The sequence below is a fragment of the Ovis aries genome, chromosome 11, assembly GCF_016772045.2.
Source record: "Ovis aries strain OAR_USU_Benz2616 breed Rambouillet chromosome 11, ARS-UI_Ramb_v3.0, whole genome shotgun sequence".
In the NCBI taxonomy this organism is placed as follows: Eukaryota; Metazoa; Chordata; class Mammalia; order Artiodactyla; family Bovidae; genus Ovis; species Ovis aries.
This window is the reverse complement of record NC_056064.1, coordinates 5,445,752-5,466,066: the sequence shown is the minus strand read 5'-3', so window position 1 is coordinate 5,466,066 and position 20,315 is coordinate 5,445,752. Positions and strand designations below refer to the sequence as shown.

At 46.7% G+C, this 20,315-nt stretch overlaps 1 protein-coding gene across 4 annotated transcripts in view; it reads left to right on the top strand.

Moving 5' to 3' along the window:
* MMD (monocyte to macrophage differentiation associated) overlaps nt 1-15,520 on the top strand; it is a 40,380-nt gene extending 24,860 nt beyond the window's left edge. For 2 of the 4 annotated variants that reach the window (XM_012185134.4, XM_060395094.1), the window contains exon 7: nt 4,846-6,795. In XM_012185134.4, coding sequence (XP_012040524.2) covers nt 4,846-5,046 — 201 coding nt within the window. In that variant the 3' untranslated portion in view covers nt 5,047-6,795. Of the gene's footprint in view, nt 1-4,845; nt 6,796-11,491; nt 11,662-14,960 lie in introns of those variants that run through there. The other 2 variants (XM_060395096.1, XM_042255240.2) reach the window with 2 other exon arrangements.
* Nucleotides 15,521-20,315: the final 4,795 nt, after the last annotated feature.

Below are 20,315 nucleotides of genomic sequence, written 5' to 3'. Positions count from 1 at the left end.
GACGCCACCAAATACCAACAAGGATGTGAAATAACTAGAGCCTCGATTCACTGTTTTGGAAATATAAAATGCAACCACTTTGGTAATCTGCTTAGCAGTTTATTATAAAATTAAGCACACATTTATAGTTCGGCAAAAATGAAAACATGTATCTACAAAAGGACTTGTAAACCAGTCTAAGTATTAAACTTTATTCATGATAGCCCCACATGGAAAGGATAAACTAATTATCTTTTAACTTAATACAATGCTAAGTAGTAGGAATGAATGACGTTAGCACCCGCATGCATACAGGTGCACACTTGCATGCTAAGTCGCTTTAGGCGTGGCTGACTCTTTGCAACCCCAGGGACTGTAGCGCGCCAGGCTCCTCTGTCCATGAGATTTTCCAGGTAAGAATGCTGGAATGGGTTGCCGTTTTCTCATCTAGGGAATCTTCCTGACCCAGGGATTGAACCCGCATCTCTTACATCTCCTGCATTGGCAGGCGAGTTCTTTATTCCTAGCACCAAAAATACTACATTGAGCAAAAAAGAAGCCAGACTCAAAACTGTACATAGAGTATAATTCCATTTATGTGAGGTTCTCAAATGGAGAGGCTTAGTCTGTGGTAATAGCAACAAGAACAGCGGTTGCCTTAGTGGAAGGGGTTGTCTAGGATTGGGAAGGATCACCAAAGAACTTTCTGGAGTGTTAGGATATTTGTGTATCTTGATAGGGGTAATATGAGTTACATCAGTTCGGTTCAGTTCAGTCGCTCAGTCGTGTCCGACTCATTGCGACCCCATGAGTCGCAGCACGCCAGGCCTCCCTTTCCATCACCAACTCCCAGAGTTCATTCAAACTCACGTCCATCAAGTCAGTGATGCCATCCAGCCATCTCATCCTCTGTCGTCTCCTTCTCCTCCTGCCTCCAATCCTTCCCAACATCAAAGTCTTTTCTAGTGAGTCAATTCTTCGCATGACGTGGCCAAAGTACTGGAGTTTCAGCTTCAGCATCATTCCTTCCAAAGAAATCCCAGGGCTGATTTTCTTCAGAATGGACTGGTTGGATCTCCTTGCAGTCCAAGGGACTCTCAAGAGTCTTCTCCAACACCACAGTTCAAAAGCGTCAATTCTTCGGTGCTCAGCCTTCTTCACAGTCCAACTCTCACATCCATACATGACTACTGGAAAAACCATAGCCTTGACTAGACGGACCTTAGTTGGCAAAGTAATGTCTCTGCTTTCGAATGTGCTATGTAGGTTGATCATAACTTTTCTTCCAAAGAGTAAGTGTCTTTTAATTTCATGGCTGCAATCAGCATCTGCAGTGATTTTGGAGCCCCCAAAAATAAAGTCTGACACTGTTTCCACTGTTTCCCCATCTATTTCCCATGAAGTGATGGGACCAGATGCCATGATCTTAGTTTTCTGAATGTTGAGCTTTAAGCCAGCTTTTTCACTCTCCTCTTTCACTTTCCTCAAGAGGCTTTTTAGTTCCTCTTCACTTTCTGCCATAAGGGTGGTGTCATCTGCATATCTGAGGTGATTGATATTTCTCCCAGCAATCTTGATTCCAGCTTGTGCTTTTTCCAGCCCAGCATTTCTCATGATGTACTCTGCATAGAAGTTAAATAAGCAGGGTGACAATATACAGCCTTGACGTACTCCTTTTCCTATTTGGAACCAGTCTGCTGTTCCATATCCAGTTCTAACTGTTGCTGCCTGGCCTGCATACAGATTTCTCAAGAGGCAAGTCAGGTGGTCTGGTATTCCCATCTCTTTCAGAATTTTCCACAGTTTATTGTGATCCACACAGTCAAAGGCTTTGGCATATTCAGTAAAGCAGAAATAGCTGTTTTTCTGGAACCCTTTTGTTTTTTCCATGATCCAGTGGATGTTGGCTATTTGATCTCTGGTTCCTCTACCTTTTCTAAAACCAGCTTGAACATCAGGAAGTTCACGGTTCACATATTGCTGAAGCCTGGCTTGGAGAATTTTGAGCATTACTTTACTAGCATGTGAGATGAGTGCAATTGTGCAGTAGTTTGAGCATTCTTTGGCATTGCCTTTCTTTGGGATTGGAATGAAAACTGACCTTTTCCAGTCCTGTGGCCACTGCTGAGTTTTCCAAATTTGCTGGCATATTGAGTGCAGCACTTTGACAGCATCATCTTATAGAAGTGTGCATTTCACAAAACCTTACAGTCCACTTAATATCTATGCATTACACTATATAAATGAATCATCAATTTTTAAAAGACCTCCCTCCCTCCCTGAAAAAGGAATGTGACTTCAGGAAACAAAACACCTTGGTCTTGATTCAAATCCTGATTCTGATACTTAAAGGCTCTGTGGCCATGGGTAAATTATTTATCTTCTGTGTGTTCTAGGTTTCTCATCTGTGGAGTTGAGATAAAAATACCTAATTTAGGATTGTGAAGATCAAATGAATGTTTCAAACATTTAATAGGGACACAAACACAGTAATGGCGTTGATAATGAAGCAGACGTAATCTGCTTTTAAGATTAACCATGTTCTGGTTCTTTGAAAGTTGATAAAGCAGTACTTATCTCTCTGACTTCAGTCTCTTCATCTCTAAGGAGGCTGTGTTAGATCAGTGACTCTTCACTGGGGGTCAGATGCTCCTATAAGAATCCTAACCCTCCATTAGGAAAACCTAACCCTCTCTAAGGAAAATGTCCCTAATAGACGTACACAGGGCATTTTTTATTATTCAGTTCAGTTCAGTTGCTCAGTTGTGTCCAACTCTTTGTGACCCCATGAATCACAGCACGCCAGGCCTCCCTGTCCATCACCAACTCCCAGGGTTCACTCAAATTCATGTCCATTGAGTTGGTGATGCCATCCAGCCATCTCATCCTCTGTCATCCCCTTCTCCTCCTGCCCCCAATCGCTCCCAGCATCAGCGTCTTTTCCAGTGAGTCAACTCTTCACATGAGATGGCCAAAGTACTGGAGTTTCAGCTTTAGCATCCATCCTTCCAGTGAACACCCAGGACTGATCTCGTTTAGGATGGACTGGTTGGATCTCCTTGCAGTCCAGGGGACTCTCAAGAGTCTTCTCCAACACCACAGTTCAAAAGCATCAATTCTTCGGCGCTCAGCTTTCTTTACAGTCCAACTCTCACATCCATACATGACCACTGGAAAAACCATAGCCTTGACTAGACGGACCTTTGCTGGCAAAGTAATGTCTCTGCTTTTGAATATGCTATCTAGGTTGGTCATAACTTTTCTTCCAAGGAGTAGGCGTCTTTTAATTTCATGGCTGCAATCACCATCTGCAGTGATTTTGGAGCCTAAAACAATAAAGTCTGACGCTGTTTCCACTGTTTCCCCACCTGTTTGCCATGAAGTGATGGGACCAGATGCCATGATCTTCGTTTTCTGAATGTTGAGCTTTAAGCCAACTTTTTCACTCTCCTCTTTCACTTTCATCAAGAGGCTTTTTAGTTCCTCTTCACTTTCTGCCGTAAGGGTGGTGTCATCTGCATATCTGAGGTTATTGATATTTCTCCCGGCAATCTTGATTCCAGCTTGTGTTTCTTCCAGCCCAGCGTTCTCATGATGTACTCTTATTGATGGATATTAATTGCTCTAAAACCTCTAGGAAATAATAAATGTGTCTGGTGTTTTGTTTTGCTTTGTTTTACTTTTTAAAGAAAATGAAATCTAACTGATGGTTAAGGAGCAGTCTGAGAAGTCTCCTTCCTCACTGTTTGGTCCTGCAGAACACCCTGGTGCCCATGTGAATTTTGAAGATGGGGCTGGCCCTCGGCCCCAGCCTGGGTCTTCACGACGCCTGGCTCTGTGTCCAGTGCGGCCATCGCCCTCGCCTTGGCGCAGGCAGCCCACGTACCAGGCCCCCCCAACCCCCGTCCCCTGTGGGACTTGTGCGGGGCCCTGCTCCAAGGCTGTCAAGGCTGCAGCCGCAGGGCCCAGGCCTCCAGAACACCCACCACTGTCCCTATCAAGGCCTGACCATGAGCTGCTGTAGGTTCCCATTCACCCTGCAGAACTGGAGACCTCCCTGTTCTGGTCTCCAGAAACCCTGGCAAGTTCGTCCATCAGCATCTTGAGCCCTGCCTCTGTTCTCTTCGCCTGCCATCACACAGCCCAGTCTCATCTTGTAGATGAGTCAAGGGCTTTGAAAACCAAGAGTACTTTATGAAGTCTCGTTTTTGTGCTAAAGCACAACTGACTGTTAATTTCCTGTTGAGCTAAAAAACTCGCAGGCACAAAGACAAAAAGGCCTGGAGCATCTAGAAGGTTAGGAACTGTATTGTGCTATATGATCTCAGAGGTCACTCCTAGCAATGATTTGCCTTCTGGCCATGTCAGCTGTAAGGAAGCCACAAGCTCACAGAAACAGAGGAGTCTGAGAAAAGCGATTAGTGTAGAACAGAGTTTGAGGAAGACAAAGGGAGTGAAAACCGTGCTGGCGCTGTGGATTATAAACAGAGCGGCTTGAGTGTACCTTAGTAGGGAAGAAGGCTCCTCAAGAGAAAGATGAAAGCCAAGGACTTGACTTTATTAAATGAATGACCGTTCACTTTAGATGTGATTCGTCTGCTTAAACAAGCTATAGATGAGCAGAAGATTCTGCTTTTTGCCATGGAACCTATAACCTGATTGCTTGGTGAGATCCAGACGGCCGATTCAGAGGTTAATCCAGGTTGACTTAAGTGTAGTTCATGTTTACAGATTAGGATTCTGTCTGTGCAGAGCTGCTTTGTTGTCTGGAAAATCAGGAGACTTAGGGGGCATTTGCAGGGATGGATTTAGCTGTCATATCAGAGTAACATCAAAACCTTTTCATTTTTTTTCCTCTGTTGACAGAACAACACGGATGGACTTCAGGAACTTGCCTGTGGGGGCTTAATTTATTGCCTGGGAGTTGTGTTCTTCAAGAGCGATGGCATCATTCCATTTGCCCATGCCATCTGGCACCTGTTTGTGGCCACAGCAGCTGCAGTGCATTACTATGCCATTTGGAAATACCTTTACCGAAGTCCTACAGACTTTATGCGACATTTATGACCAATCTGTACTAGGTCTCCAAACCAGTATTATTTCAGTTACGGCACTTAGGAGTGGGATAAGAGCTGAAAATTGCACAGAGAAAGAAAAGAAGACGACTGCACTGACTTTCTTTATATCTTTGAATATAATTACTGTGAAAGTATGAAAGCTGTGTTCTGGAATTTTCCCCCTCACAGCAAGTAAATAAGGTAGTGAATTAATTATTCATTCCATTCCACTATCATGAAGGACTCTGGAGAGACTTGGCCAACTGATGTTTACAAACCAGAATTTTGTATTTTAATTTTACAGATTTTACTACATGATTTTTCTAAATTACTAGGTCAGATTGTAAAAGTCAGTGCAATAACAAAACTTCCTTTTTAAGAGAAAATGATTTCTATCACTTTCCCATTAGCTGTTAAAGAATCATGACTACAACTTACACTACTTTTTACCATGTTTCATCTTGGCATACATGGTTATTTTTTAAATAGAAACTTCAGTTTTTTGTAAATTTTTTAAAAAATACTTCATTGAAGCGCATCTGTGCGGTTCTTCATTCATGTGAACTTTTGCAGCAATCTGTCAACATTCCACAAATGAACAAACATTATACCTCTTCTCTGATAGTTTTATTAAGCATGGAGAAATTGCCAATTTTTAAAAACTGCAAGTTTTCCAAAACTTTCCTGCCAACCTCTGACTCTGAATTCTGTGCTGCTTTGGGCCGCATATTTGACCTAGTTTGGTTTCCCAGCGATAGAAAAGCATTTTGATATCACTTAACTTTTTCAAAAGGTTGAACTTTTTCTCTAGGCCTTTGCCATGTCTTCTTCAGGGTCTTTTCCCACAGAGGATAAGTATCCAGTCTGTATTAAGACAGGATTGCTGGCTTGGCCATCCACGGAACACTCCTGAAGAGCGTTATGAATTACAGTGAATAGTGGTCATGCCTGTCTGGTGCCCAGTGGTTAAGTTATTGTCACTTAGCTTTATCTTATCAGTTTGATAGTCATTTTAAGTTGTGGAACTAAATGGATCAATTCACATTTCTACCTTTCCTTTGCATCTCCTGATACACTTTTTATCACAGAAAAGTATTTAAAGCACTATTTGACAAACTCATGTGTCTGTTGTCCATCAGTTATAGCCTGGCTCAGTGGAGTGATATTTAATATATTGTTTTTGGTTTTTCTTCAATGTCTTATATTAAGATTAACATATTAGTTGCTTTTTGGTTAATCTCCTGTTGGTGTTTTAATAAATAACCTTGCATTTAGATCCGGTGCTGATATTGCCTGTTTTCTAGTGATTGGGTATGATCACTGGAATTGTTAGTTTGACTGTATATTGAATTCAGTTCATTGAAATTTTGTACTGATGTAGCCTTAAAGGAAGGTTTATTTTGTGTGTGTGTGTACGTTTAGAACTCTGACTTTGGTAAATTATATGGGAATGAAGAACAGAAGAACTGCCTTTTGCTGATGAATTCTTAAATAGGCGAAAGTGATAGTTGCTCAGTCATGTCCGACTCTCTGCAACCCCAAATAGGCAAGGTACCCAGTGAAAACACCAACCAGACCATCCCTTCTGCATGGTTCTGAACATCTGGATGCCTCTTGTTTTTTGTGTATATTTAATTTTAAGTATATTAACTTTCGTCGATTCATTTGAAGTCTGCTGAAAAGTACCACTGTCAAAACCACTAAAGTGTATGTAAAAAATTGTGCTGTAGACTAAAATAAAATTGTTACTTGGACTTGTTCCACTGTCTCTAAATTAGATGACTGTGAAAATGATAATGCATTTTTGAACGCCTGAGCTCATCTAGCATATGTAATTTGTATACTAGCCTTTTTTTCTCTCTCTCTTTTTTTTTTTGAAAAGTCAGGATGGGAAGAAAAACAAATGTACCCTGTCATCTACAATTTTCTAGTCCACTTTTTAATAATTGAATTGCCAGAACCAGTGCAAACATTAAAGCACATTTTCAGCTTAAAATATGCTAGTCTGGGCCTAAGGATTATAAATTTTATAAATGATGTTACCCAGAGAAGCCTTTTGGTTTAGTTTATATAATATCCTGTAAGATTGAACTTAACACGCTTTTTTGTTACCAAGCAGACACATACTGTAAGTGAGTAACAACTCTTGAGTGTTGGATTTCATTCTCCCTCTTCTGCAGGGTAAGAAACAGTCAGGCTTACCTGCCTTGTGCTCATTCAGGGAGCTGGGACAGGAACCCAGGTTCTCTCCAGTTCTGAAGCCTCCTGTTCACTTTGCATCACAGCATTGTCAGAGTTAGCAAGAACAAATGGATCAAAAACTTGAACTGAAAATTCGTCAGCATAATCATGGAAAAGACAACAATTTTCACACAGTTTAGAACCTCAGTAAACCCTCACGCAAACCTCTGTCAAATCTATTTGAAGATTGGGTGTCTTGAGGTTTTGTTTAGAATTCTGTTGTCTAGTCCACCAGGGTAACCTCATCTCTTCCTGGAGCATCTGCTCACTCTGTGTATCTCCTTCTTTATCAGTTGTTGTTCAGTCGCTCATTTGTGTCCAGCTCTTTGTGGCCCCATGGACAGCAGCATGCCAGGCGTCCCTGTCCATCACCAACTCCCGGAGTTTACTCAAACTCACGTCGATCGAGTTGGCGATGCCATCCAACCATCTCTTCCTCTGTCGTCCCCTTCTCCTGCCTTCAATCTTTCCCAGCATCAGGGTCTTTTCAAATGAATCAGCTTTTCACGTCAGGTGGCCAAAGTATTGGAGTTTCAGCTTCAGCATCAGTCCTTCCAATGAACATTCAGGACTGATTTCCTAAAGGGTGGACTGGTTGGATCTCCTTGCTGTCCAAGGGACTCTATAGAGTCTTCTCTAGCATCCCAATCTTAAAGCATCAATCCTTATCAGTACCTCCAGCCTAAACTTTTCTGAAGGCCAGACCTCTCTAATCAACGGCCTCTTCCCCACCTCCAGCACGTTTTCCTCACCCAGTCCCAAGCTGAGGTCATTCTCCATTCCCCCACCAAACCCATTTCTCTGAAATATCCTGTCCTGGTTGATAGCATGGCCATAGCCATGTACATCCTTCATTTCTCTGACTGGACTCCCCAACCCCCCAGATTCAACCAGGCAGCCAGAGCTGTCACCTCCACCTCAAGCCCAGCTCCCTGATCTGATTCCTCACCCCATTTCACACTGCGGCTCCCTGCAAAGCCCTAGATAGCGACTCTCAGACTATTGTAGCCACTTCCTCGTGTACCCGCCACCAGTCACACTCAACAGACAAGCTCATCCTCCACGCTTACCAGCGTCATCCCCCTGAAAGAATGAGGATGTCTCTCCCCTGCTTCAGGACTGCCACTGACGGCTGTATAGGTCTGTATGGTTCAGGCCTCCTTCTTGTGGCCTCTTCACATGCTCAGTTCAGTTCAGTCGCTCAGTTGTGTCTGACTCTTTGCAATCCCATGGACCGCAGCACGCCAGGCCTCCCTGTCCATCACTAACTCCCAGAGTTCACTCAAACTTATGTCGATCAAGTCGGTGATGCCATCCAACCATCTCATCCTCTGTAGTCCCTTCTCTTCCCACCTTCAGTGTTTCCCAGCATCAGGGTCTTTTCCAATGAGTCAGTTCTCATCAGGTGGCCAAAGTACTGGAGCTTCAACTTCAGCATCAGTCCTTCCAACGAATATTCAGGGTTGATTTCCTTTAGGATTGATTGGTTCCATCTCCTTGCAGTCCAAGGGCCTCTAAAGAGTCTTCTCTAGTACCACAGTTCAAAAGCATCAATTCTTCAGCACTCAGCCTTCTTTATAGTCCAACTCTCACATCCATACATGACTACCAGAAAAACCATAGCCTTGACTAGATGGACGTTTGTTGACAAAGTAATGTCTCTGCTTTTTAATATGCTGTCTAGGTCGGTCATAACTTTTCTTCCAGGGAGCAAGCGTCTTTTAATTTCATGCTGGCTCTTCCTTATCCTCTCCCTGATTGGACCCCACGGACTAGCCCCGTGACATCTTGCCCTCACGGCGCCTTTGTACCTGTGGTTTCATACCCGCTCTTCCTTGGCTTGGAAGGCCTTTACTCCCAGCCAGTACCCTGCCCAGGGAGCATCTGCTGGTCCAGACCTCCACCCGTGCCCCCAGGCTCCGGCCCCGTGCATCCTCCCGGTTGGGCCTCAGCACCGCCGCCCCTTTCTGGCCCCGTCCTTTGCCCTGGGCAGCGTTTGTCTGTCTGCCCTCTCTGTGGCCGGGACCGCCCCTCTGCAGGCAGGAGCTGAGTCTCACCCAGCTCCGTCCACAGCGCAGCGCCACCCTCACAGCAGAAGTGGAAAGAGGCCTGGGAATGAGAGTGGAAAGACATAAAGTGTTTTCAGGACACACTTGCTCTGCCCAGTGGCTCTGGTCCCTGAAAGCCAATGTGGCTCTCACCGACTGGCTTCCCTGACCAAGGGTCGCTAGAACATTCATAGAGACTACAATAAAAGTTGATGAGAAACTGGCATGGAGACATGAGACAGTCTGTCCTAAATAAGGGAAAATCCAAGCTAGATTACCGAAGGGTTCAAAGGACCAACTACCCGTCATTTAAAAGACACAAGTGCCACGATGTTCATTGCAGCACTATTTACAATAGCCAGGTCATGGAAGCACCCTGGTTGTCCATCAGCAGATGACTGAGTCAGAAGTTGTGGGCATATAGACAATGGGGTATTACTCAGCCATAGAAAGGAATGAATTTGAGTCGGTTGAACTGAAGTGGATGAACCTAGAGCCTATTATACAGAGTACAGTAAGTCAGAAAGGGGAATATTGTATACTGACACATATATGGAGAAGACTCTTGAGAGTCCCTTGGACTGCAAGGAGATGGCTCATTGGAAAAGACTCTGATGCTGGGAGGGATTGGGGGCAGGAGGAGAAGGGGACAACCGAGGATGAGATGGCTGGATGGCATCACTGACTCGATGGACGTGAGTCTGAGTGAACTCCGGGAGTTGGTGATGGACAGGGAGGCCTGGTGTGCTGCGATTCATGGGGTCGCAAAGAGTCGGACACGACTGAGCGACTGAACCGAACACATATATATGGAATCAAGAAGAGCGGTGCTGATGAACCTGTTTGTGGGGCAGGGATGGAGGTGCAGACGTGGAGTGGACTTGCGGATGCGGCAGGGCAGGGAGAGGGTGGGACGAACTGAGAGAGTAGCGCTGAAACATATAGACACTATGGTGTGGAGAACAGACAGCTGGCAGGAAGCTGCTGTGTAACACAGGAGCTCAGTGCTCAGTGACGACCTAGAGGGGAGGGATGCCGGCGGGACGGGAGGGAACTCCCAGAGGGAGGGGACACACGGATACCTTTGGCTGATTCACGTTGGACAGCAGAAACAAACACGACACTCTAAGGCCACTATCCTCCAACTGAAACTAAATTTATAAAAGTCTGGAAAGCTGTTCTGCCTCTCCTGCATCCCTCTGGTCCTCTTTTCTGCATGTAATAATAAACTGAAATAACACTTGGTTCTGCAACCCATGAGCCTCAGTGCAGACTGCCCTCAATTAGAATGAGTCCGCTCATCCTAATGCTTCATCATATATTTTCTGCCATTCTTTCCCCGCTATTTAAGGAATTTGGTTTTTGTTTTGTACAGTTGTAAATATGCCACAATATGCAATTATGTAACTGCTTTTTCCTGCTTATTATATTATAAACATTTAAATTATTATATAGCTTTCGTAGCCAAAATTTTTAATGGCTCCATCATCTTTCCAGACCAGACATGCAGCCTGTTTTAGTCATTCACCTAATTGGGGGGGGTTTAGATTCAGATTTTTCAGTACTGTAAATAGTGCTGTATGAACAGCTTTGCATAAAGTTTTGTCCCTGTTTGTGACTGGGTCTTTGAGATTATAATAAGAAACAATTGAGTACTTCTATGTCTGGGGGACTGGTACTGTGCTAGTTAAGTTACATGGACTGTCTCACTCTTTACAAAAAACCTTATGCGTAGATAATTTTATTATCTCCATTTTACAGATTAGAAAACAAGCACAGATAAATGAATTTCCTTGCTCAAGATAAGTGTCAGAGCCAGATTAAACCCAGGGATCCTGGAGTCTTAGTGTTTTCATTCTCAAGAGTGCAATCCCTGGGTCAAAGTTTTCTTAATGGGTTTACCCAAAGTGAAAGTGAACGTTGCTCTGTCCTGTCCTACTCTTTTAGACCCCACAGACATACAGTCCAGGGAATTCTCCAGGCCAGAATACTAGAGTGGGCAGCCTTTCCCTTCTCCAAGGGATCTTCCCAACCCAGGGATCAAACCGGGGTCTCGTGCACTGCAGGCGAATTCTTTACCAACTGAGCCTCTGGGGAAGCCCAAAGGAAGACCTTTTACAAACAAGACTCATTCCAAACCTCCAGATTTTTGCTTGACATTTTCAGGTTGTGTCTGCTCTTCTTATGTGCCAATTAGATGGAAAGTGAAAGAGGAAAATTTCCAAATGAAACTGACCTCGAAGAAGCCGATTCGCTTCCTTCCTTGGGAAGCAAAATAAAGTTTCCCAAGAGGACCTGAGAAATGTTTTTAGTTTAACAAGGTTAGAATTACTGCCTTCGCGTCTCTGCTGCTTTTGCTAGTTGGCACAGACAGTGCCAGCCTCTTACCTTATGCGCCTCTTCCTCCTACATGTTCCCTGTCATGATCAGCGGGGTGATTTTTCCAAGAAGCAGTGCCACCGTGCAGTCTAGGCGCTTGCAAAGCAAGTCAAAACTGTTCCCATCAGGAGCCTGTCCAACACAACAGCTCTCTCGTTCTCCTACACAATTCACTGTCCCTCAGACTTTCCCTGCACTTGGAAGCCAAGGCGAAACAACTGGCCAGGCTTCAGGAGGGCCTTGGGAAACGCTCTCAGCCCCACCTGGGAGAGGTTGCAGCTCCCCCTGCTATTCCGTGCCAGATCAAACTTACGACACCCAAACCATGTCAGCCACCGAAAAGGTCAGGAAATGCTATTCCTCAAAAAGATTTGGTTCTTTTAAAACATGAGTGTTTTCTGATCTCATCTGCAAGCTGCGTATTGAGTTGGCATGGGTCAGCCAGCCTGGGACAGATTGCCAGTGAAGATGAGCTTCAGTAAATCCCTCATGACCTTGGAGCCTCCATGCCCACCTGCAGAAGGCAGTCCAGGACCTTCCTCGGGGTGCAGCCCCGGGATGAAATGATACCCCCGAAGTGCCTAATTCATGCATTCTGGCATATGACTGGCACTAGACAAATGGCCTCCCCATATGGCTGAGCTTTTCAAACAATATAGCCCACCTGCAGAGATTTTCAAGCAGAAGCAACCTGGAGGAACAGTTAGTAGTGCTCTTAAAAAGTCTCCTGCACTTTTTAGCTCTTAAAAGCTCATGGGACTGTGGCTGAAGCTAAACTGAGGCAGGCGGACACCCCTGGCTTTCTAGCGGTTTATCCAGAGCACTATGTGGACAAAGGGTGGGCAAGGAAAGCTGGACAGTTTTCCTTCTGTGCCCAGTGGGGAACATGCACCCTCCACTTAGTCAACCCAAAGGCGCCCGGTTGACTGGGCCACAGTCCCGGGCAGCAATGTGGTCCCCGCCTGCTGCTACATGTGCCACTTTGGAGGCTCACCTACCAGACCCACCTTTGATGGCTTGTTAAAGGATCAGTTCTAGGAACTTCCCTGGTGGTTCAGAGGTTAAGAATCCGCCTGCCAATGCAGAGGACATACGTTCAGTCCTTGGTCCAGGAAGGTCCCCCACGCCGCCACCGCTGCTGCTGCTACGTCGCTTCAGTCGTGTCCAACTCTGTGTGACCCCATAGACGGCAGCCCACCAGGCTCCCCTGTCCCTGGGATTCTCCAGGCAAGAACACTGGAGTGGGTTACCATTTCCTGCCCCAATGCATGAAAGTGAAAAGTGAAAGTGAAGTTGCTCAGTCGTGTCCGACTCTTAGCTACCCCTTGGACTGCAGCCTACCAGGCTCCTCCAGCCAGGGGATTTTCCAGGCAAGAGTACTGGAGTGGGGTGCCACGCCGCAGGGCAAGTAAACTCATGAGCCTCAGCTGCTGAGCCCCGAGCCCTAGATCCTGGGCCGCACACAAGCAGCCACCCCAGGGAAGAGCCACCAGAGCCCAGCCAGAGAGCTGCCCTGCCCACCACAGAGAGAGCCCTCGAGCAGCGACCAGGGCCCAGGGCAGCCACAGAGAAACAACTGAGGGACTTCTAAAAATGAAGAGCTACTGTCAACTGCAATATACAATGTCTCCTCCGTCTTGTCTCTTTTCCCCTGAAGTTGCACGTTCATCCATCAAATGTTTGAAAGAGAAAGTGTTAGTCACTCAGTTGTGTCCAGCTGGAGTGGGTAACCATTCCCTTCTCCCAGGGATATTCGGACCCAGGGAGCAAACCCAGGTCTCCTGCATTGCAGGCAGATTCTTTACTGTCTGTTGTTGTTCAGTCACTCAATTGTGTCTGACTCTTTGCAACCCCACGGACTGCAGCAGGCCAGGCTCTCCTGTCCTTCACCATCTCCCAGAGTTTACTCAAACTCATGTCCATTGAGTCAGTGATGCCATCCAACCACCTCATCCTCTGTCATCCCCTTCTCCTCCTGCCCTCAATATTTCCCAGCATCAGGGTCTTTTCAAATGAATCAACTCTTCGCATGAGGTGGCCAAAGTACTGAAGTTTCAGCTTCAACATCAGTCCTTCCAATGAACACCCAGGACTGATCTCCTTTAGGATGGACTGGTTGGATCCCGATGCAGTCCAAGGGACTCCCAACAGTATTCTCCAGCACCATAGTTCAAAAGCATCGATTCTTTGGTGCTCAGCTTTCTTTATGGTCCAACTCATGTCTGAGCCACTATCAACTGTTTCGTGGGTATCACATCTGTGCTAGAGACTGATCTCCTACTGCGGATGCTATAAAAAGACAGAACTCCTGCCTGTCACTCCGGCCAGATGATCCCCTGGCTCCACTCCTTTATCTGGTTCCAAGGCCTTAGTGGAGTTTTGCTGACCTGTTTTCTGGCACTTTCCAAATGACAGTGACCAGTGAACATGCCAGTGTGAGCAGACAGGTAGGAAATGGCTGCTTTAACTAGCTTTTCAACAGCTGTCTTATTCAGGGGAGTAGATTTCCATCTGCTGGGCCAGATTCAAATCCTCTGTCTGAAAATCAGCTGTTGCTTTGGAAGAGCACGCCTTAGAGGAAGCCTGTGTGAAGTCTGCTCTCAGAGCCTCCCTGCACTCCAGAAGCTCGGAAGTGAGTCAGGCGCTTTTGAAGCAGGCTTTCCCCAGCCTCCTGGGCAGGGGTGAGGCGTGAGAGACACCTGCCCGCTGAGACGTTTCCTTTGGCGCTGACAGTAAGTTGTGTCTGTGCCCTCCAGGCCCCCGTGTTCACCTGGGGAGAGGACTTGGCCACAAATTAGTAATTATAATACAGCCTAATCACAGTGTTTGTACTGGCTGCTATTATTGGAAGAGGAGTGATTAACCCTGCCCAGGGGAGTCCGAAGTCCTCCCCGTAGAGGCAGTTTCAGCTGAAACGTGCAGGGTGTGTGGGGACTTACTAGGGAGATGAGAAATAAGGGGGCAGTGGGTAGAGACAGGAGAGATGACAATCTGGGCACGGGGAAAGAATGAGCTGGGGCGCGTGGCAGCAGACAGTCCGACGGGTTTCCTAAACAGCATGGGTGCTCCTGAGAAACCCCGCGTGGGGCCTCTGGAGGGAAGATGATGCTGACTGCAGATAGTAGCAGCAGCTTGTGTGATTGCCTACTAAGGGCCTGTTGTACAGGACCTCTCGGGAGGAGAGAGGGTGTGATGCTGAGCAGAGCGCTGTGGGACTCCCAGGCACAATGGCCTTTTTGTTCACCATTTCTTATAGGCAAGACTCCAGCCTCCATGACCTTCTCTGAGTTCCAAAAGAGCAGATTCAAACAGTTGCTAATCAAGGGAGGAGCAGCCACAAAACCACAGGATTAAAGGAAAACTCATCAAGATTAGGAGATTGGACCACCTGGACCCTGCACACACCCTAATGCTGTCAGCAGCCCCACCCTTCTGAAACTTGCAGAAAACAGAAGTAGGCTATCACTGCCTTGACCCTTATCACATTCGCCTGCCTAAATAGACAATCTCTTTCTATGCAGGTTACCATGGTGGCTCAGTGGTAATGAATCTGACTGCCAAAGTGGGTTTGATCCCTGGGTTGGGAAGATCCCCTGGAGAAGGAAATGGCAACCCACTTCAGTATTCTTGCCTGGGAAATCTCATGGACAGAGAAACCTGGCAGGCTGCAGTCCATGGGGTCACAAAAGAGTCAGACATGAATCCGTGACTAAACAACACCACTTCACCAGGAAAGGGGCACAATTCTTGAGGCACTATCCTACTGTGTACCCCCTTAGCCTGGCAAAGAAATAAAGCCACTCTTTCCTTCTCCATAACTGTGTCTGTATTTCTCTTTCTCATTAGTGCACAGAGAGCCAAAATTTTGACAAAAGGAGGGTGGGGCACTCATCTGTTCCTCTGGCAATTGAGGAAGATGACCCTGTATGCCTGTGAAGTGTTCTGCAGCAAACTCCTAGATGGGTTTCTTTGTTCCAATATTTCTGGGTTTCCTTTTCCCATTTTCAACCCCTCCTAAGCACATAATACCTTAGAATTCTTATGGGTGGCAAATATTCCATGGTTCATCTGACCTGAAGCTCCAATACTTTGGCCATGTGATGCAAAGAGCTGACTCATTGGAAAAGACCCTGATGCTGGGAAAGACTGAAGACAGGAAGAGAAGGATGAGATGGTTGGATGGCATCACCGACTCGATGGACATGAGTCTGAGCAAACTCCAGGAGATGGTGAAGGACAGGGAAGCCTGGCGTGCTGCAGTCCATGGGGTCACAAACAATCGAACACAACTGAGTGACTGAGCAACATCTGAGGTTATTGTATAAAAGTTGAAATAACACCTGGTAAAAGTAAGCTATGAGTTGGTCGGAAGGGTCTTCCGACACTGGGGACTGTCATCCTTTGCTGTGGACGTAGATAATCAAGATCTGAAGGTATTATGGAGACCGTCAGCATCCAGGCATCCAATGCATTCAACAAAGCGTGAGCCCCTCCGACATGTCAGATGCCGTTCCAGGTACTGGGGAGACAGTGAATTCCTGCCTCATGGGACTGACATTCTCCTGGAGGAGAACGGGACTATAAACAAAATGTACAAGTAAACGGCATGGCAGATGGTGTCGGGAGGAAGGAGAGAGGCGGGGGGCATGGGGACGGGTGGGCCTGTGCTCACAGACAGGCGCTGTCTGGGAGGGGCGACTGTAAGGACCCACGCTGCCGATTCCCGCAGCGAAAGGCCTTCCTGGGGAGGGACTGCACAGGCACAGAGGGGGCCGGGAGGAGCCCTGTGAGCAGGGAGCACTCGGCAACCAAGTCAGAGAGGCTGACAGAGCCCGTCTCCTGTGACCGAGCTCTATTCAGCCTCCCGGTTCCCTTTCTGACAAGTCCCTGACCTCGGGCTCTGTCCTTGGCCTGTTTAGTCCAGTCTTAGCTGGAATCCTGCTGGGTCAGTTAAAGGGAAAAGCCTTACCCTTGGGAGCTAATGAAATTCCTCATCCCCCGGCACTGGTATCTTACAACCCTGGCCTGCTCGGTCATTATCCACCCGCTGACCACCCCACTCCTGCCCCCAGCCCCGTTCCTTGACTGGAACTTCCTCCCAGTCATTGTATTGAGCTTAGTGGCCCTTACTCCGAAACCCCATTGCAGTAGCCTCTGAAACTCTGCCTACTCCTCTTTAACAAAGGTCATGGATTATTTTTCCTTTAAAAGGGGAACTGAATGGCGGATATACAGGGCTTTGGAAGCCACTGTAGGCACATGTTTGGTGTTGTGATTAGCACTGGAATTCTTTGAGGGATCTTCTAGAGAGATCCCAGTGCTGCGCTCTCAATAATGAACTGAGTCTGGGCTCCTAAATAGCAGAAAAGCGCAGGTGCAAGACCCCGGGTCTTGGTTTATCTTTAAAATGCAGATTTTAGCAATAAAACCAATCTTGGAAGATAGTCAAACACTGTAAAAGTACTAATTTAAAAATGAGCACCAATCTTAGAAATAAAACGTGGGCCCGTGTATTTCCTGGCAAGCAGCCTTGAACTGTCTGATTGTTTAAGAAGGAGATTCGAAGACTTTCTCCCCTACCTGCCCTCACCTCCACCCCTCCCTAGCTGATCTTTGCTCCCGGAAAAGAAAGCTGCTTTGTGCAGTGTTTTATCTCTCTTCTGCCCATTGATTTAACTTGCTTCTGTGGTGGCCTCAGTGGTGGAAATCTACCCTGTGTCTGGCCCAAGACTATCTTTTTTCCTTATCAGCTTTAGCAACTTGAGCCAGTGAGAGATAAAGGCCTGGCTCTTCACAGATCTTTGGAGGCTGTGACCTGGCCGGTGGAAAAGAGAGGAATAAGTGACTTGAATGAGCCTTGATGTCCTCTGTTTGAAAAGAGAGATTATGCTGTCCCTTCCTAGGGCTATGGTGAGATTATTTGCATGAAATGTCTAACACAGGACCTGACAATCAGGAGGCGCTGAATTCCATTCCCAAAAGTTCTTCCTCATCAGAGGTGCCCTGGAGAATGTGGACTAGCTCCTGGCTAGGAACACCACCCTTATGGCAGAAAGCAAAGAAGAACTAAAGAGCCTCTTGAGGAAAGTAAAAGAGGAGAGTGAAAAAGTTGGCTTAAATCTCAACATCCAGAAAACTAAGATCATGGCATCTGGTCCTATCACTTCCTGGCAAATAGATGGGGAAACAATGGAAACAGTGAGAGACTTTGAGGGGCTCCAAAATCACTGCAGATGGTGATTGCAGCCATGAAATTAAAAGACGCTTGCTCCTTGGAAGAAAAGCTATGACCAACCTAGACAGCCTATTAAAAAGCAGAGACATTACTTTGCCAACAAAGGTCCTTCTAGTCAAAGCTATGGTATTTCCAGTAATCATGTATGGATGTGAGAGTTGGACTATAACTATGGTGTTGGAGAAGACTCTTGAGAGTCCCTTGGATTGCAAGGAGATCCAACCAGTCCATCCTAAAGGAAATCAGTCCTGAATTTTCATCGCAAATACTGATGCTGAAGCTGAAACTCCAGTATTTTGGCCACCCGATGTGAAGAGCTGACTCATTGGAAAAGACCCTGATGCTGGGAAAGATTGAAGGCGGGAAGAGAAGGGGACAACAGAGGATGAGATGGTTGGATGACATCACTGACTCGATGGACATGGGTTTGAGTAAACTCTGGGAGTTGGTGAGGGACAGGGAGACCTGGCGTGCTGTGGTTCATGGGGTCGCAAAGAGTCAGACATGACCAAGTGACTGGACTAAACTGACCTGAGGAACTAGAACAAGGAGGTTCTCCTTCCCAGCTCTTTCCATCTCCCCTGTCAGTGAAGGGCAGCCCTCCTCCTCGCTAAGGCTGTTCCTCAAGCCCGTCAGTGATGTTACAGGCCTTGCTCTGCCAACCAGGCCCCTTATTTTTGGCTTTTATCAGACTTACCCTCCCTAGGAACCTGACAGCTCTGTCCACTGTCTCTTCTGAAATCCACCCTGGCCTCCCTAACATGCTGCCTCCCGGTTCCCCGTGCACTTCTGACTTCTCTTACTCAGCCTTCTTTCCTGGATTGTCTTGCTCTACTTCACCTGAAACATCCGTTTCCTGAGAAGATGGTTAGATGGCATCACCAACTCAAAGGACCTGAATTGGAACAAACTCCAGTAGATAGTAGACCACAGAGGAGCCTAGCGTGCTGCCGTCCATGGGGTCACAAAGAGTTGGACACAGTTTAGCGACTGAACGACCATCAGATACCTGGGGTCCTCTGTGGCCTTCCTGCTCCCTCTCCCTCCCTGCTCACCCTGGGTGACCTCACTGATGCCCACATGAGGGTGTCTAGCCCTAAACACTCTCGTGTCTTGCATACTGGCTATTTCCACGTGGATGTCCCATACTCACCTCAGTCTTTTCAAAGCGAAATAAATCAACGTTCTCCCAAGCCTGATTCTCCCCCTGTGTTTCCTATGTAAGCCGGCAGGCTGGTCGTCACAGTCACCTAAGCCAGGAACTGGGCAGTCAGTCTAGACTCCCCTCCCTCACGTCTGTCCCCCACCTTCCACCAGCTCCTTAGTCTCACACCCACCACTCAGATCTCTCTCCACTCTCCCCTCCTCCATCCACACCTGCTGAGTAGAGGCCTTTATCCATTCTCAGCTCATTTACCATAAAAGTGAAACCGTGAACCTCTGACTGGGACTTGAACCCATGGGCTAGGGCTTGAATCTAGCCAAAACCCACACTGGGACTTGAACCCACAATCTTTTAACTGAGATCACACCCAGTCTTGGACCTTAATGAAGCTCAGGTTCTTGATGTCTCATCACAGAAAGAATCCAGTGAGAGAAAGTGATAGGTAAGAAGTGGATTTATTTGGAGTGAAACACACTCCAGAGACAGGGTGCGGGCCATCTCAGAAAACGAGAGCGGCACCAGGGTGTGGGGTTGCCAGTTTTTATAGGCTGGGTAATTTCACAGGTTAAAGACTGGGAGGATTATTCCCACTATTTGGGGGAAAGTGTGAAAGTGTTAGTGGCTCAGTCAAACCCAACTCTTCGTGACCCCAAGGACTGTAGCCCACCAGGCTCCTCTGTCCATGGAATTTTCCGAGCAAGAATACTGGAGTGGGTTGCCATGCCCTCCTCCAGGGGATCTTCTTGCGTCAGGGATCAAACCTGAGTCTTCTTCATCACAGGCAATTCTTTACCGTCTGAGTCACAGGAAAGGGGCAGAGACTTCCAGGAACTGGGCCGCCACCACTTTTTGTCTTTACACTTGGCCTTGGAACTGTCATGGTGCCCGTGAGTGTGTCATTTAGCTTGTTGATGTATTACAACGAGCATACACTGAGGCTCAAGGCCTAGCCGAAGTAGCCTTATCCACCATCTTGGACCTATCTGGTTCTAATCAGTTTATGTCACGTCTTCGGGCTATGTCATTCTTTTACAGACTTGCCCTGTCCCCTTCCCTCCTGTTTCAAAAGCTCCAACAGAGCATCCACCCCATTCCTTCAATCTCACATGTCTCTATCCTAGTCTCTACATTCCTGCCAGAGCATTCTTTCTAAAATGAGAATGACTTGACTCCTGGAAGTGGTTTCCCATGTCCTTCAGGATAAGCCTGGT